Source organism: Anomaloglossus baeobatrachus, chromosome 4, assembly GCF_048569485.1.
Source record: "Anomaloglossus baeobatrachus isolate aAnoBae1 chromosome 4, aAnoBae1.hap1, whole genome shotgun sequence".
Classification (NCBI taxonomy): Eukaryota; Metazoa; Chordata; class Amphibia; order Anura; family Aromobatidae; genus Anomaloglossus; species Anomaloglossus baeobatrachus.
Window position 1 is genome coordinate 585,240,794 of NC_134356.1, and position 19,750 is coordinate 585,260,543.

The 19,750-nt window shown below is 45.9% G+C and overlaps 1 protein-coding gene across 3 annotated transcripts in view; it reads right to left on the bottom strand.

Moving 5' to 3' along the window:
• The window catches only part of UNC5D (unc-5 netrin receptor D), a 952,147-nt gene that overhangs the window by 224,928 nt on the left and 707,469 nt on the right, over nucleotides 1-19,750 (bottom strand). For all 3 annotated transcript variants that reach the window (XM_075346117.1, XM_075346118.1, XM_075346116.1), the window contains one exon: nucleotides 6,372-6,557. In XM_075346117.1, the coding sequence (XP_075202232.1) occupies nucleotides 6,372-6,557 (186 nt within the window). The remainder of the gene's footprint in view (nucleotides 1-6,371; nucleotides 6,558-19,750) is intronic.

The window sequence follows — 19,750 nt, forward strand, 5'->3', positions numbered from 1 at the left end:
TTTTGAAATACAGGCAAGTAAAGTTACAGAAATGTACAGCTTTTTGATTGGCAGCAGCTGCCGAATAGCTAATATGTGGGCCGGGTTTTGTTATCTATTCCTGCCCCTGCATTCTGTCTGGCCTCTGTAGATGCTAGACTGTATGGGCCCCTCCCAGGTAAGAGTCATATCTGTCACGTGATAGGGGTGTTTTTGAAAATGCAGCCCATACAGTCTATCATCTACTGAAGCTAGGCAGCAGACAGGGGCAGGAATAGATAGCAAAACCCCACCCGCATATTAGATATTCGGCAGCTGCTGCCAATCAAAAAGTTGTACACTTCTGTAACTTTACTTGCTTATATTAAAAACTATACATCGAATCTCACAAATAAAGGAATGTATAGACTCAGCATGATAGTGCCAGTATAGCACTGGCTTTAGCTTATACAGGAAAATCCTGGTGATTGGTGCACTTTAATGCCTTAGAACACCAGTTAATTTTCCAAAAAATATTTCACCACCCCAGTTTTGAAGGAAAAACATGGTGGCCCCATGAGGTCACTGTAGTAATGGGATATGCATAAAAGGCCTTCAAAAATAATAATATAGCTTTCAACAAAGTTGTTTATGTCCTCATGGAGAGTTTCTTTGAAGTTCTGTAACTTGTAAGAAAGGAGTAGAAAACATTGGCTGCTTTTTTCCGAAAACAGTGCCACACCTATCAATAAGGTGAGTTGCTATTGCATTTCAGCCTGGGTCACTTTACTGAAGCGACAATGGCACAAGAACTACTCGGATATTCTGACCAAAGTGAGGAGACCACGCAGCAGTCAGACGTAGTACCATCGATGTGTCACCGACGTGTTCTAGATTCGTAAGGTTAAGTTGTGGCAGAACTTGTCTCCAGGGAAAATGAGATTTACCAGTTATAAAATGTAAAAAAAATGCCTGTATTTTCATTTTTATCCTTTGCCTCGAGGCTTCCTGAAGCTTAATATTTTATTTATTCTTCTCCATTGCTAAAGAACACTGTGTAACCAGACTCTTCCCTTAATGAGCGAGAACTGTTCTCTATGTTTAAGTGGTGTTTTTGCATCGTATGTATAATTCTCTTACAATGAAATCCAAGAAACAGCTGGCAGGGAAAGAGAAGAACGGGGGTCTCCATCTTTGAACATGTGGGTTGAATTTTGGATAAAATCATCATACCTAGAATCCTACTAAAAACATAAAAATTATTTTTAATCCTATAGCTTTCTTTTCTGCTATATCTTCCTGTGATGCCTCCATCTCTATTGGGAGGCTTTGCTGCATCCTGTCAGTGCATTAGATCCTTTGGCCTGGGTAGGTTAAAACTGGTGCTCTCTTGTTGCTGTAAGTAATTATATCTTTGCAACCCTTCATTGAGATCATCAATGTTTCACAAACATGATCATATGTTAGTGACATTGCTAAAGTTTTAAAAGGAACTTGTCAGGTGCATTATGCACCCAGAACCATGAGCAGTTCTGGGTGTATATTGCTAATCTCTGCCTAACCGTGCCTGTATACACTAGCATAGATAAAGAGATATTTAGAAAAGTATTTCTAAAGATCCTTAATGATATACTAATGAGCGCAGGGACTAGTCACAAGGGCGTTAGTTCTTGGGCTCATTCCCCACAGGGACATGCTAACATGCTATTCAATGAAACATCATCAGTGGTGATGCACATACCTGTGTCCACTGTCACCACTGATCAGACGTCCCGGCACTTCCGGTCATGTGCACTAGACCTCTCTGAAGCTGGGAAGCGTACACCCGGCTTCATACTGCACATGACTAGAAGTGCCGGGACTTCTGATCAGCCGTGACAGTGGACACAGATATGTGCATCACAGCTGATGATGCTGCATTAAATAGCATGAGATCACGCTCCTGTGGGCATGCTAACATGCTAAGCGGGCGTAATGAGCACAGGAACTAACGTGCTTGTAACTAATCTCTGGCCTCATTAGCATATCATAAAAGATCTTTAGAAATACTTTTTCTAAAAATCTCTTTATCTATGCTAGTGTACAAAGGGACGGTTAGGCATGGATTAGCAATATGCACCCAGAACTGCTCATGGTTCTGGGTGCATATTGCACCTGACAAGTTCCCTTTAATCTGTATATGCATCATCACTTAGTATTTCTGTACTTTATTTGCTGTGTAGGACATAATTATTCTCTAGCACCTTAAAAGCTGTGTGTCTGTGTGCAGCAGAGCTGTGTGTGTGTCTGTCTGTGTGCAGCAGAGCTGTGTGTGTCTTTCTGTGTGCAGCAGAACTGTGTGTGTGTGTCTGTTTGCAGCAGAGCTGTGTGTGTCCATCTGTGTGCAGCAGAGCTGTGTGTGTCCATCTGTGTGCAGCAGAGCTGTGTGTGTGTATGTGTGCAGCAGAGTTGTGTGTTTATGTGCAGCAGAGCTGTGTGTATGTGTGCAGTAGAACTGTGTGTGTATGTGTGCAGCAGAGCTATGTGTCTGTTTGTGTGCAGCATATATGTGTGTATGTGTGCAGTAGAGATGTGTGTATGTGTGCAGTAGAGATGTGTGTGTGTATATGTATATATATATATATATATATATATATATATATATATATATATGTGCAGTAGAGCTGTGTGTATATATACTCTGGGCAGCAAAGATGTGTGTGTGCAGTTTTTTTTTTCAAATAAATTAGTATTTAGTTCCAATCCTTTAATCTTTCACGTCCTAGCGGACAGTTCAATATTTATTTTTACATTACTACTTATTGGTAGTGTTTGACAATTTAAAGCTGCAATTGAAATCATCATTGTAGCCTAAATATTGGACTTAAATTACAAAACTTTGTACAAAGGGTATAGTGATTTTACTTTTGATTACCATTACAGTGGAAATACATGCAGCTTTCACACGCGGGTCAGGAGAGTTGCCAGCCAGAACATGAAGTATTCCAATGTCGCTACTATTTTTAACAGCCGTCAGACTGCACCCTTATTCATATATGTTTGATGAATGGGTGTGACTTGAATTGGGTGTTGCTTAAAAGGGGTGTGGTTTTTAAAAATGGGTGGGGTTTCCCTACACACAAACATAGAGCCTGTTGTTAAAAATTTGAATCCCACCCCTGGAAGGAAACTATGTCTTACCAACGAAACCGGACACCTATTTTAGATAGTAAGGTGGTGGTTGGCTGGATGAGATGACTTTGAGTTGAGTTAATGTTTTTTACATCTGGGGAGAGATACATTTTCAATAAATAAAGGGCAGAAGATGTTTGAGAAAGCAAAAACACTTGATTTCTTTTGACCCTGAAGAACTTTATTGAGATACTGAATCTTACATGGAACCTAATCTAAAATGGTCTACTTGTCCTCTTTAGGGCTCATTAAGACATTAGTTTTACACGTATGAGTGCTATGCAAATTTCTAATGAATAGAACTATAAAGGATCCTAGATTGTGGGACTTTTCATACTGTAGGTCCATGTATTTTTGTGGTGATCTGTACAAAATGAAGGAGGCATGTCCGATTCTCTCATCAAAATCACAAATGCAAGTTTATGGGTCAGTGAAAAAAATCGCACAGCTCTCGGACGCCATCCATAGGCTTTCTATTTGTGACAGACTATTGGATATGAGGAGGTTGAATCATTTTTTTTAATCCAAGAAAAACTCTGACCAAATTCTGGTAGTAAGGCTGTAGTCACACTTGCACGTATCTCACATGAGTCTCGCACCACATCACCTGGCATGGCCTGATACTCTCTAGACAGGACTGTCTCAGTTGTCTAGAAATACATGCAGCCGACCCACTCCTATCAGGATAGTGTGCAGCCGTGCCAGACTTGGGCGAGATACGCGTGTGACTCTGGCCTGACTGTTCCTCTGACCAAACTCTGATTAAAAAAAACACTGATGAAACTTGGTCCTTATTTGTTTTTATGTACGAGAAACATGACTGACATGTGAATAAGGACTACATTTTACTTGGAAATTCCACTTCTTAGAAGACATTTAGATTACATAAAATAAATGCATACACATATAGATGGAGTTTTCCTTTCTGTTGACTTTATGCACCCACGCTCTTTTTCTTGTTCGTCTCCACCATGGCTTATAATGTCAAGAAGAATTTTGTTTCACTATTTTTTATTGTTTTAAATTAAGAGGACTTGTCAATTACAAAAAAAAACAAAAATACAAAACGTGACAGATGAAATTGTATGACTTTTCTCAAATACACATCATAAGCAAATCATATTATTTCCCTTAGTACATAGGATACAGGTTTAATGTTATTTTAGCAGACTGAGCTCAAAATATGATGAGATTCTCTTCTCTAGCATTCCCAAACTGTGTGTATGTAGTAAAGGGGTGGTTAGTAGGGAATGGAATAGCTGATTATGCAGCATCTGGGTGGTAAAGTTGACCCATGTACTCAGATCTGTCAGGACAAAGGCTGGGCTGAACAGTTTTCCTATGTCATAGTTTTGTTGAGTCCACAGAATGCAATGAAAAAATAAACTTTCCCATTTTTCCTACTAAAATTGGATGTGCATTTGTCAATTCAATTCGCCCTTATGACATAAATGTCTCTGTTATGAAGTCTACATACAGGAGGACACAGCTGCTTCTTAAGGGTAAATTTACTAGAGGAGGACACAGCAGCTTCTAATGGGTTAATTTGCTAGAGGAGTAGCTATAAGCTTGTAAAGAGTTAATCTAAGTCTTAGTACATACAGGTAGAGCCAACATCAGCCATCTCACAATTATCACCATCAAAATGCAATCCAATCTGCAAGCATGGTGTTATAGAGCAAGTTGAGCTAAGTAAATTACTATATAGTTTTGTGAGTTTTGAAGACTCAGTACCACCATTTTTTTAATAATTTAAGCCTTTGCTCTTTTTGCTAATTTCGATCCATTGGATGGTCCTATCAGTGAGCAACAGCTTTCATTATATAAGGGGTACTTTGCACACTACGACATCGCAGGTGCGATGTTCGTGGGGTCAAATTGAAAGTGACGCACATCTGGCATCGCATGCGACATCGTAGTGTGTAAAGCCTAGATGATACGATTAACGAGCGCAAAAGCGTCGTAATCGTATCATCGGTGCAGCGTCAGCGTAATCCATAATTATGCTGACGCGACGGTCCGATGTAGTTCGTCGCTCCAGCGGCAGCACACAATCGCTGTGTGTGAAGCCGCAGGAGCGAGGAAAATCTCCTACCAGAGTCACCGCGGCTCCCGTAGGATATGCGGAAGGGAGAAGGTGGGCGGGATGATGTTTACATCCCACTCATCTCCGCCCCTCCGCTCCTATTGGCCGCCTGCCGTGTAACGTCACAGTGACGCCATACGACCCGCCCCCTTAATAAGGAGGCGGGTCGCCGGCCAGAGCGACGTCCCAGGACAGGTGAGTCCATGTGAAGCTGCCGTAGCGATAATGTTCGCTACGGCAGCTATCACAAGGATATCGCAGCTGCGACGGGGGCGGGGACTATCGCATGCGACATCGCAGCATCGGCTTGCGATGTCGCAATGTGCAAAGCCCGCCTAAGTGTGCACACAGATATAGCTTTCAGTCACTGATAGGACCATCTAATGGACCAAACAATCCAGAAAAAGCAGAGGTTTCAATGACTAAAACACCTGATATACTGCATATTTTCTCATAAAACTGTACATCACTTTACTCAGGTCCACCAGCTCCATGACAGGACGCCTGCAGATTGGACTGCATTTTTAAAATGACGTATTTCACTTAAAACAGCACTATTATATGGATTACCTCTTTTGTTGCTGTTTTGTGCCTAGTGGTCCTCATGATGCTTCCTAATAAACAGGAATACATTCTCCACTGTTGATATTATAACTTTATACGCCATGAAGTAAGACAGCTTACACAAAGGTAGCATCGTCAAACCTTATATGTTGCACACTTCCCTCCTGACAGTGGTTTCTCCCATCTCAAGAGCAGGAATACTCACAGAGTAGGCACAAAGTGAGACAATGGAGAGCCCACCTTCAGCAAACTTCTGCTTCCCTTTCTCATTTTAATTTAATGGGTCAGAACTTTTACCACTTCAACAGACATTATTTTGATTTACTATTAGATATATTTGAGAAAAGTTTTATATTCTAATTATATTAAGTTTTTCCAAGAAGTGATAGGTCCTCTTTAATATTTACGGTATTAGACTACTTAGTGAATTTAATTTGGTCATCATACTTTATATGATGACATGAAGTCAGTTAAGCTTGGAAAACCAACAGGCTTTGATAAAGTCCACCATGTTCTCTTAGAAATGTACAGAAAAACTGCTAGATGGGTTCATTAGGTGAAAAAAAAGAGACCAAGGTCACAGTAAACCAACCTTGTCGGACAGTTTTGAAATTGAAAGTCTGAAAGCCTCCTGTCAGGGCAGACGAATCAATAACATCCACGCCATACTCGCTCTGGCTCCTTCGATACAATGTAATTCCCACCACTAGCACAGCAACAGCGATGATGGCAGCTCCCAGACCAGAGTACAGAGCAATGTCACTAGCGTTCTCAGCGCCTGTACAGAAAATAAAAAGGAGGGGAAAAAACAAGACAGATTACTTCAAGTTGTTCAGTGAAATCTACACCGCAGAGGGACTATGTGGTCAAATGGAAGAGGTCAGTGCCTTATATTGTAGAACTGGACAAATCAAGGCTAAACATGTCATTTTAGTAGAAATGTCAATTGTTGATTAATAGGACACAATAAACTTCTTAAAAACCTTCGTCCGGCTGAGTAGGTACAATTGTAACTATTCCATTTTAAAATTGCAATACATTTTTTTTTCCAAAAGCCGTAGAGGGCTGAAATTTCGTGACATCTCAGCAGTTTTGGTCCAGAATATATTGGCCAAATTTCAATAAAATATCTCCACCCCCTTCCGAGATAAGGGGTCGCTGTTAACGTTGTAAAATTATGCAGCCTGACGAAGGTTAAAGATTCTATGGAAGTGCAAGATATCTACCTATAGTTCTATAGGAAACATTTACCTAATGCAGTATTTGCAGTGAAATGAATAGGACTCACACTGAGTGCCATATGTATTAAGCCCACTACCCCTATTTTTTCTTGAAATATGCAAATGTTCTTTAAATATAGGAGAAAGCAGGGCATGAATGACACGTCTTACACATTACTAAATATTTCCATCTCTATTCTGTATTGAACAGTGATAGTCAGCTACACTATGGGTAATTAGTGGCCTGGCGTTAGGGTTCATTCAGCTACATACACATGATACACTAGATATGAAAGTCAAAGGACCTCATTTACAAATGTATTGGGCATTAAGGCCCTGTGCACACAGTGCAGTTTTGCTTCTTCAGTGAAAAATGGATTGAAAAACGCACCTCTGGTCGAAAAAACGCATGCATTTTTAACACATTTTTGCCGCCTTTCGGTGTGGTTTTGGTGCTTTTTTTGGGTGCATTTGTTCCCATACAATTTTTACTATATTCAATGGAAAAATTCAGGTCAAAAACGCAGAAAGAAGTGAAATGCTGTCTTTTTTTTCTGCAACTGGACTGGACCTCCTTTACGCCTATTGCACTAGCACTTTAGATAAGAGTTATGGACCACTACCTTAATGGTTGCCCCTTTGAGTCCACTTTGTAATTACCTGATATTAGAAGGGTTCTTCCTTATGTATGTGTACATTCCCTCCATGTGGTCTGTGGGGCAATTTATACACTATTGAGGTCCTTCTCCCAGTGATCATCATGTTTTCCCCCTACCCCTGGTTCGGGGACTTCATGGTGACTTAGGGGCACTTTGCACACTTCGACATCGCAAGCCGATGCTGCAATGCCGAGTGCGATAGTCCCCGCCCCCGTCGCAGCAGCGATATGTGGTGATAGCTGGTGTAGCGAAAATTATTGCTACGGCAGCTTCACATGCACTCACCTTGCCCTGCGACGTCGCTCTGGCCGGCGACCCGCCTCCTTTTTAAGGGGGCGGGCCGTGCGGCGTCATAGCGACGTCACACGGCAGGCAGCCAATAGGAGCGGAGGGGCGGAGATGAGCGGGATGTAAACATCCCGCCCACCTCCTTCCTTCCGCATATCCAATGGGAGCCGCGATTCTATGATGCACATGGGGACTGATGGACGCCTGTGAGTAGGACTAATGTTTTATTGTGAAGGACAGGAGGGACATGAGGTGCATGCGGATAAAATTGTCAACCAGGGAGGGTGGGGGGGCTCTGTGTATGGGTTTTTGTGTAAGGTATCTCCTTACAATATGTTTTCTATTTTTATATTGTCAGAGTTTAAAATGCCAATAAAAATGTATCTGATTCAAACTAACTGATACCAAGGCTTCCTAATACTGGGATTCCCAGTAATAATCTGTAGTGAGTCCTCTGCCATCGCTGGATTTGAGCTCAGTGCGCATGACCCTGGAGTTCTTGTCATGCGCACTACTTCAGTTTGAAGCCAGGATGCGTACACCCGGCTTCATAGTGCGCATGACCCAAACTACGGGGTCATGCGCACTGAGCCGAAATTCCCCTGTCGGACATGATGGCGGTGGAGAGGTCAGTGAGATCATCCTGTGAAGCTGCGTATTCAATAGCATGATAGCACACCCACAGGGGCGTACTAACATGCTAATGGGGCGAATGTCTGGGGACTAGTCCCCTCGCTCATTAGCATAAGATAAAACATCTCTAGAAGTACTCTTTCTAAAGATCCCCTTATCTATGCTAGTGTATACAGGGACGGTTAGGCAGTGATTAGCAATATGTACCCAGAACTGCTTGTGGTTCTGGGTGCATGTTGCACCTCACATGTTCCCTTTAAATAAAATAATGGAGTGCTCATGTAGTCCTAAGAAATGTGATGACTGCCATATGGCTTGTAAGATCTTTACAGCCACTTTCTTCCTTGGCTAGTAGAGGAGCCCTTGAAGACAGGCTCGCTAAACAATCATCCCCTTTAACAATAGTGTAGCTTAGACAAGACCAACATGACTAGTACAGAAAAAGTCCGGTAATTGTAGAGTCAGTTGCTATTGCTCCTGGCGCAGCATTGAGCTAACGTTCTCCATCACAATTGAATGTTGAGGAAAAGATTAATTATTTGAAGTTTGCTTTAAAAAGTTACCTTGATGAATCCACGCTGTGTCTTATAATACAAGCCTCTTATAAGACACAGTAGGAAGCATCATCTAAACTGCCTTAACTTAACAAATTCTCAATTACATTAGCTACAACAATAAGGATACGGTTACAACTCGAAATGTTAAATATCACCAGAACTGTGGCAATATTAATACATGCATTATTCATTCATTTGTAATTACAGCTAATTTTATATAACCTTACATCAATTTTCATCTTTTATGAACCCATAATGGTTTATTGTATCTCAATCTTCCCTTTAATTTGCTAATGTAGTAGATCCTTCAGAATACTATGAATACTATTATTTTGTGATTGCTTATCCATTTGGTAATACATAGAAATGGGTGGATCATTTCAATTTGCCAGATTCACCAAATTTTCCCCAAAAATTTGATTCACGTTGAATAAATTCTCCGCAAATCGCAATACGGCCAATACTGGAAAGTTCTTATTGCTTGGAAAATACGTGAATAACATTAAGGGGTACTTTGCACGTTGCGACATTGCTAGCATTGGCTAGTGATGCCGAGCGTGATAGTACCCGCCACGTCGCACATGCGATATCTTGTGATAGCTGCCGTAGCGAACATTATCGCTACGGCAGCGTCACACGCACTTACCTGCCCTGTGATGACGCTCTGGCCGGCGACCCGCCTCCTTCCTAAGGGGGCGGGTCGTGCGGCGTCACAGTGACGTCACATGGCAGGCAGCCAATAGAAGCGGAGGGGCGGAGATGAGCGGGACGTAAACATCCCGCCCATCTCCTTCCTTCCACATAGCCGGTGGAGGCAGGTAAGGAGATGTTCCTTGCTCTTGCGGCTTCACACACAGCGATGTGTGCTGCCGCAGGAACGAGGAACAACATCGTATCTCCTATTGGTGTGACATTATGAAAACGACCGACACTACACAGATCACCGATTTATGACACTTTTGTGATCGTTTATCGGCGCATCTAGGCTTTACACGTTGCGACGTCGTTACCGGCGCCGGATGTGCGTCACTTTTGATTTTACCCCAAAGATATCGCAGTAGCGATGTCGCAGCGTGCAAAGTACCCCTAAGAGAGCAAGACAAAGGGATTTTGAAGCAAAACTCAGTAAAATAGGTAAATATAGAAAAGGTTTAATATATTTGATTTTTTCCCCCTTTTTCCTGCCTTCTGAATTTGTCCTTCACTCTAAAAAGCAGCTTAATAAGGGATCAGATTATAGCATCCCACTGAACTCTATGGAGGAGTACTATGGAGGAGGAGAAGGAAGAGCAGAACAAGTGATAAAAACAGAGATCGGGTGATGCTGCTTTCTAGTAAGTGTTTAACACATCGCTCCAGCATTTATGTTTTACTGCTGGAGTGGTATTATTAATCTGAATCGCTTGCTCATATACTCAGTGGTCGCTGTCTTCATCTACTGTTGGCTCTGCTCCCTTCGGTCTCCAGCAGTTTGTGACCTGCCGGCTATCATGAACCTCACCAAGTGTCACAACTCAGTGCAAGTCTATAAGAGCCTCGTTCTGGCCTTTTTCTGGCTCTTATAGAGTTGTATTGAGCACATGCGATGTAACTTCTGACTGCTGGCCAGTCAGAAGTTGCAATCACCAGATGCCACCACTGGACCGGAGCTGCACCGATAAAAGGTGAAGACACCAGAGGATGAGTATAAAACCAGGGGCAGGGAAATTAGATGAAAAAATCACTACAGTTGTGAAAAATATTTTGGGAAGTGGTGCTATCATCTCACAGTTCTTCATCCACAGCTACATAGAGACAGGGTAGCAGGGATCCCTGATGATTCATAGTTACAGAGGCTTAAAAAGCACTTAAAATCCATCAAGTTCAACCTTCCTCCACCAATTATACATTTTTTGTTACTAAATTATCTATAACCGACAATGTTATGTATACTAGGAAAATCATCCAGTCTTTTTTAAAAGCTGTTATAGTATCTGCCATTACTACCTCTTGTGGTCGGCATTCCACAGTCTGACTGCTCTAACTGTAAAGAACCCTTTCCTATTTAGCTGCTGTAATCGCCTTTCTTCCATCCGTAATGAGTCTCCCCATCCTTATTATGGTGTAGTCATGTGCCAGTTATTTGTATTGACAACACATCTATGTTTACATATAAATCAGATCTTCTCTGAGACATTTTTTATAAGCTAAACAAGCCCAACTTCCCAACCTCTCCTCATATTGGAGGCCTTGCATTCCTTGTAATGCCTTTGACCTGACTCTAACTTCTTAAGATCCTTTTTACAATATGGGGCCTAAAATTTGATGATCAAATATTCTAGATGTGGCCTTACAAGTGAAATAAAAGAGGGATATTTTTTATAGCACACAACATAGCAGCTAGTCTCCACCCAAAAGCTCAGAGACAACTAAAATTTATGGAAGAGCCAGGGGACAACAGGTGAAAGCTTCATGATACTAGTCATATACTGGCTAGAGATAGTACTATTCCTCATCTACACACATAATAAGCCAAATAAAGGAAGACTGTTATAACTTTTCCACTATTCTCTCTGAAAACGTCAAGCAAAAGACCATTGCTATAGCACTGTAGTACTTACTGGATTGCATGGCACCCTATGCATACTTTTTGTCGTCGCTGCAGCCAATCACAGGCTTCAGCATGTATGCTATATGAAGCATGATATTCAAAGCCAGTTATTGCCAGCACAAATTGTTGGCAACCTTGAAACTTTTCCAGAAAATGAAGCATTTGTCCCGGAAAATAATTTCAATTACACATGTTTAGTCATACACATGTTTATCTCATTTGTATGTATTGGAACAACACAGTGAATCAGTAAAAAAGGCTAACTGGACATATTTTAACACAAAACCCCCAAAATGCGCCAGACAAAATTGTTGACACATTTCCAAAATTGTGGGTAAACAACTTTTTTCAAACATGTGATACTCATTCTAACTCACCGGTGGCAAGTAACAGGTGAGGGCAATCTGAAAATTACACCTGAAACCTGATAGAAAGAGGAGAGGTTGTCACAATCTTTGAATTGTGTGTGCCACACTAAGCACGGAGAACAGATAAGGGAGAAAATAACTGAAAACTTGAGAACCAAACTTATTTAAAAATATCAACAATCTCAAGGTTACAAATCCATCTCCAGAGATCTTGATGTTCTTTTGTCCATAGGGTGCAACATAATCAAAATGTTTACAACCCATGCGAATAAAACTAATCTCCCTGGATGTGGACGGCAGAGAAAAATTGATGAAAGGTTGCAACACAGTAAAGTCTGGATGGTGGATATGCGACCTCAAGCAAGTTCCAAAGAAAAATTCAAGCTGTCCTACAGTCTCAGAGTGCATCAGTGTCAATAAAAACTATCCGTCAACATTGGAATTAAATTAAATACTATCGCAGGAGACTAAGGACGACCCCACTGCTGACACAGAGACATAAAAAGCTAGACTGCAATTTGCCAAAATATACATAAGTCAGCAAAAATCCTCTTAAGGCTACTTTACACACTGCGATATCGGTCCCGATATCGCTAGTGTGGGCACCCGCCCGCATCTGTTGCGCGACACGGGCAAATCGCTGCCCGTGCCGCACAACATCGCCCAGACCCGTCACACATACTTACCTGTCCGGCGACATCGCTGTGACCGGCGAACCGCCTCCTTTCTAAGGGGGCGGTCCGTGCGGCGTCACAGCGACATCACTGAAGCGTCACTGAACTGCCGCCCAATAGTAGCGGAGGGGCGGAGATGAGCAGGACGTAACATCCCGCCCACCTCCTTCCTTTTGCATAGCAGCCGGGAGGCAGGTAAGGGGAGCTTCCTCGTTCCTGCGGCGTCACACGCAGTGATGTGTGCTGCCGCAGGAACGAGGAACAACTTCGTTACTGCTGCAGTAACGATTTTTAAGAATGGACCCCCATGTCGCCGATTAGCGATTTTGCACGATTTTGCAACGATGCAAAATCGCTTATCGGTGTCACACGCAACGGCATCGCTAATGCGGCCGGATGTGCGTCACAAATTCCGTGACCCCAACGACTCCGCATTAGCGATGTCGCAGCGTGTAAAGCCCCCTTTAGGAAAGCAGATTATGGATCAATAATAACAAGACAGAGCTTTTTGTTAAAGCACATCATTATACTGTTTACCGAAAATAAAATAAGGCCTACAAAGAAAAGAACACAGTACCTACAGTCAAATACGGTGGAAGTTTAAAGTTGTTATAGGGTTGTTTTGCTGCCTCTGGCACTGGATGACTTGACTGTGTGCAAGGCATTATGAAATCTTAAAATTACAGAAAAAATTGAGTAGCAATGTAGTGCCTAGTGTCAGAAAGCTGGGTTTGTGTCCTATGTCAGGGTCTTGCAGCAGGACAATGACCCCAACAATACTTAAAAAATCCCCCCCGAAATGGATGAAATCAAACCTCTGGAGAGTCCTGAAGTGGCAGCAATGAGTCCGGATCTTAATCCCATGGAACACTTCTGGTGCGATCTTAAAATTGCTGTTGGGAGAAGACGCCTTCAAAAATAAGAGACCTGGAGAAGTTTGCAAAAGAAGAGTGGTCCAAAATTCCAGTTGAAAGGTCTAAGAAGCTTGTTGATGGTTATAGGAAGCGATTGATTGCAGTTATTTATTCCAAAGGGTGTGCAACCAAATATTAATTGAGGGTGCCAACAATTTTATCCAGGCCACTTTTTGAGTTTTGTGTGAAATTGTGTCCATTTTTTTCAGGGTTTTTTTGTGTGTTGTTCCAATACACACAAAGGAAAACTCGTGTATAACACGTCATGTGTATTTGCTATAATTTTCTGGAAGAAATACTTCAGTTTCTGGATCAGTTTAAAGGGTGCCAACACTTTCGGCCACGTACTGTAAGCCCCTATATATTTAAAATTTCAGTTCATTTTCTATTCATTTTGAATTAAACTTCATATTAATAAAATTGTTGCTAAAAAAGTAGACAAGTGTTAATACTAAACAGAATCTGTCACGTATCACGATATGCCTCTTTGACCATGCGGCTACATTGAGTATTTGGTACGTTTTTTATATCAGAATTTGTGGTCAAAACCAGGAGTGGGACAGTGAGAGGAAACATAAGAGAAACACGGGCACCACTTCTGTATTTATCACCCACTCCTGGTTTTGGCTGCAAATACTGATGTAAAATACTGACCACATACTGAACATCAGAATAAATACTTTGGTGCGGCGCTCCTGGAGATGAGGAGGAAGATCGACAGGCAGTCGGAAAGATGAGTATTTGTATTTTTATTGCTACTGTACTGGCGATACAACTTGTTTTGGCATAAAAATGTCTTCAAGAGTTATCAAAAATAAAAACATTACATAAAATATCCTCCTTCAAAAAGCAGAACTCCGGTATATAAAGGTTTTATAATGGTAAGAGGTCAGGTTCAAGCTGTGGGAGGGGATCCTTTTTGGAGCACACACCCAGGAAAAAGGCACTCAGGGACGAGGATAAGAAACTGCTGGATTTTAACATATGCAAAATACTTTTTATATAAAAAAGCACCAATTGCACATAAAATTCATATAGAAGACATGCATATTACAAAAGGATACCTATAAAAGGGAACTGTCATGAGCATTGTATGACTCTGCTCTGAAAAGCCATTGTATAAGTTTATGTTCCTGCTGCCTGTATTCTCCGGAATCAGGTCCAGTTAGAGGAGCCTCTCCTGCCATGCCTCATTCCGGGGGTTATGCTGCTTTATCTGGGTTCTGTTTCCCACGCCAGTTATAGTTCCTGCTCTACAGTGTGTACATCTGGTCCCTGTAAGTCAGTTCTGATCCTGCCCACTACCCAGTCGTCTGTTCCCTGACCTTCGTCCTCCTTATCTCGTCTGTCCTCCCTGTCTCCCTGACGCATTCTCTGCTTAGTTACCCCGTCTCCATTCCCTCCTCCTACTGGCTTGTCCTCCCGCATTCCAACTTCAGCGTGTTACCTGACCTTGGCTTTGTTCCCCTCTGGCTCCTGACGATACCTCCTAGCTTTCAACCCTCAGCTCCCACGTGACTCTGGCTCCGCTTACGCCTCTGTATTTATGTTACTTCCCGGCTCTGACCTCGGCTTGTATGACCATTCTATAGCATGCTTACTTGGATGCTAGTGACATCTAGTCGGCTTTGAGCTAACTGCACATAGTGGCTCCACATCTCGCCGGAGTACCGTCTCCCCCTGGTGGTAGCATCACAGGAACATACTGAACATGTGAACTTGACCTTTAGTAAATACTTGTGTGTCGCCCTGGGCAAGCCAGGGGACACAGGTCACACACCACCACACCCCACACCCCAGGTAGGCACACCTAAGCTGAACCAAAAATCCTTGTTGCCTTCCTCCAGGAGTCTGATGATGCACACCAGGGGGTGGGCCAGGCGGTTGGCTCCGCCCACCAAGGAGCTCACAGCTCTGGAGGCAGGAAGTGTCAGGCAGATAGCCCCGGGCAGGGCAAGAGTAAAGTCTAGCTGAGGGCTAGAAAGGAGTAAACAACTAAGTGAAAGTAGAAAAGTGGCAAAGGAGGAAAGCAAGTGAGGTGACAGAGAAAGAGAGAAGCCTGAAGGTCCAGCTTTGTGTAGGGCCAGAACAGCAAGGTCAGCGACGGCGGTGACTGTCCGGAGGGGGACCGTTTGGAAGTTCCTGGAAGGACCCCGTTGGCTGTGTGCCCGGTGGTCTGGAGCAGTGTTCCGAAAGACAGTCAGCACCAGGGCAGGGGCCTCTCGGACCCCGGCAAGGCTAGGAGTCGCCAAATTTGCCGAATCCGTCAGTGAAGGGGACGTAGATCCCCCAAAAACCAAGTCCCGATTGAAGGCAACAGCCCAACCTGTACAACAGAGGCACCGCCACCGCCAGGGCACCAGTCTCTGAGGGCCAGCGCCTGCGGGCAAAGTGTAGTGCTCCTCCGGCCCAGCTTGAAGCCGGGGAGCGGGTTACCGGTGGGGACCCATCGCAACCATCCGTACATACAGGTGCAAGGAAGAGGGACATCACCGTCACCTACCGGGAAAGCAAAGCAGCCGTCTGTGGGACCGTCCTACCAGCTGTTTGGTTTACCGTACAAACTGTGTCCAAGTCTCAGGCTGAGTGAGTACCACAGTGCCGCAAGGCACAGCGCTGCCCCCGCGTCCCTGCGCCCACCAAGCTCTGCACCTCCCAAGCCATCACCGGGCCCCGGGATCACCACCCCTACCCACGGAGGGGCAACACAACACCTGGCTGCTCCCCATCACCATCCCCGGGATCCCCGCATTGAGCAGCGGTGGTGCTACACATCACCACAACCGTGGGTGGCGTCACGGACATTATCCCAACATCCCAAAACCCCCCTTTCACTCACGGGCGAGGAGTGTCGCTCGAGAAACCCCGGGATCCGGCCCACCGCTCGAGCCACCACTGAGCAGCTGCCGGACCCGAGCAGAAGGGGTGAGCGCGGTGTGCTGACACCCTCCTCCCCGCCCGCGACAACTTGGCGTCACGAACAGGATCTTACCGCTCTGCCATCTGGTAGAGGTGCGCCTTGTTACCGCCGGAGGTATCCGGCAAGAAAATTTCAGAAGCCGCCATCTTTGGCGCGAAAAGTTCCCGTTCGAGCGTCTTCTCGAGCAGTAGAGGCGCGAAGGCCAAAACCCCGCCCCGAGAGAGGAGGGGCCGGAAAGAGCTAAGGGGGACGTGATGGCGGCTGGCCGCATGTGAGCGCGGCTGTGGAAGCAGGGACACCAGGACCCTGCGGCCATTGACTGGTTCCTGGAAGAGGCCGCTGCTAAAGATGCTGAGTCCGACCAACAACACCGTGGTCCCCGCGCCCGGCATGGCGGCGTGGGTGGAAGTCCGGACCGCCCAGCTAAGCAGCCGTCTGCAGGTCCGCATGCAGCTCCTCCTGGAGGAGTGGGAGGCCGACATGGTGGAAGCGGTGGCTGCTATGCGGAGATGCGAGGTGGAGGGAGATTTGGAGGAACGGGTAAGAGACCCACGTCCCTGTATTCCCGAGGGATCGGCCGCTGCGGCTGAGGGGCCCGGCCTACACCCGTTCACCCTGCTGCCTCTCCCGCTACCCGCGTTAGCTGCTGCTGCCCCGCCACTAGGCCCGCTACCACCACCACCGGTAGCGGTACCCTGCCAATCCGCCCCGGCGGACCGACCTGCAGCAGAAGCTCATGACCACCCTGAACCGCTTCTATGGAAGAAGCCAAAGGCTGAGCCTGTCAGCAAAGATGCACCGGAGGCACGGCGGGGATGCAGCTGCCAGGAGGCAGAGGAGGCCATGTCACAGCGGGGTCCCTCATTACTGAAGATGCCGGTCGTAGCCGACACGGAGGGACTCTGGCTGGGTCCGTCCCCCGCACACGCTGAACCGGAGCAAACAGAAAGTACTTCCGGCTGGGAGCGGCGGCAACAGCGGCTGCGCAGGGAGATCGATGCCCGAGAGGGGTGTAGAGCGGATGTGCATGCCCGCATGAATATGGAAGAAGATCGCCTGCAGCGAGCTACCATTGGGGTCCGGAGCGGTGCACCGTGTGAAGGTGGCACTAGAGCCCCACGAGTGGGAATGGACTGTTAAGCCGCAAAAGGCAGCGGAGTGCCGTTGCACAGTCCCCGTTGGGACCATGTGGTTGTTTGTTGTGTGAAAAGTTTTGAAAGTTCTGCAATAATAAGAAAGATGATTATCCGAGTTTTCACCTGATTGTCTGCTGTGATTAGCAACCGGCTGGAGCCGGCACCGTTGTCCCCGTGGGGACCGTTTAAAAATGCATGGGAACTATCCATGGACAAGCCCGTGAACTTTGCAGGGCAACCACAGACGTTAGTGGCTTGTAAATATGTTGGGTACCGTTACCGTTTCCGCAGGCCGCCTCCGGAGAGGCAGGTTGGAGGGAGGGCACTGAGCAGAGCAGGCCAGGGCCCAGCCACCAAAGGAACCGGTGGCTACCCTCTGGAGGGAAGGACAGATCCCGCTCGGGTACCGTGTGCTGGACTGTGGGTCAAGGGGTGCTGCCTGGGCTTTAGGGGCAGTATCAGGGCCAGGTTACTTGGGTGGGAGAGAGCGGAAACCGTGACCGTATACATTTGAAACGTTAAAAGTAAAATGTGCCTCCCGTCTTGGGAAGAAGTTATTAAAAATGTTATTATTGTTTGTTTAACCCTGTTATCCCCTTTTACAGAAAAATAAAACCGGTGTAGGACGGCAGCCCGCGGACGGTCTGCATTTTGCTAAGGGGGAATGTGTCGCCCTGGGCAAGCCAGGGGACACAGGTCACACACCACCACACCCCACACCCCAGGTAGGCACACCTAAGCTGAACCAAAAATCCTTGTTGCCTTCCTCCAGGAGTCTGATGATGCACACCAGGGGGTGGGCAAGGCGGTTGGCTCCGCCCACCAAGGAGCTCACAGCTCTGGAGGCAGGAAGTGTCAGGCAGATAGCCCCGGGCAGGGCAAGAGTAAAGTCTAGCTGAGGGCTAGAAAGGAGTAAACAACTAAGTGAAATTAGAAAAGTGGCAAAGGAGGAAAGCAAGTGAGGTGACAGAGAAAGAGAGAAGCCTGAAGGTCCAGCTTTGTGTAGGGCCAGAACAGCAAGGTCAGCGACGGCGTTGACTGTCCGGAGGGGGACCGTTTGGAAGTTCCTGGAAGGACCCCGTTGGCTGTGTGCCCGGTGGTCTGGAGCAGTGTTCCGAAAGACAGTCAGCACTAGGGCAGGGGCCTCTCGGACCCCGGCAAGGCTAGGAGTCGCCAAATTTGCCGAATCCGTCAGTGAAGGGGACGTAGATTCCCCCAACAACCAAGTCCCGATTGAAGGCAACAGCCCAACCCGTACAACAGAGGCACCGCCACCGCCAGGGCACCAGTCTCCGAGGGCCAGCGCCTGCGGGCAAAGTGTAGTACTCCTCCGGCCCAGCTTGAAGCTGGGGAGCGGGTTACCGGTGGGGACCCATCGCAACCATCCGTACATACAGGTGCAAGGAAGAGGGACATCACCGTCACCTACCAGGAAAGCAAAGCAGCCGTCTGTGGGACCGTCCTACCAGCCGTTTGGTTTACCGTACAAACTGTGTCCAAGTCTCAGGCTGAGTGAGTACCACAGTGCCGCAAGGCACAGCGCTGCCCCCGCGTCCCTGCGCCCACCAAGCCCTGCACCTCCCAAGCCATCACCGGGCCCCGGGATCACCACCCCTACCCACGGAGGGGCAACACAACACCTGGCTGCTCCCCATCACCATCCCCGGGATCCCCGCATTGAGCAGCGGTGGTGCTACACATCACCACAACCGTGGGTGGCGTCACGGACATTATCCCAACATCCCAAAACCCCCCTTTCACTCACGGGCGAGGAGTGTCACTCGAGAAACCCTGGGATCCGGCCCACCGCTCGAGCCACCACTGAGCAGCTGCCGGACCCGAGCAGAAGGGGTGAGCGCGGTGTGCTGACACCCTCCTCCCCGCCCGTGACACTTGCATTCACATAAGATAACTATTCTGGAACATATTTTTGACAACTGATGTGCAAAGATCATGTACAATTCCTACTAGAAATGTGGGAATAAATTGTCACCTGGGTGTTGAGGCGGGTA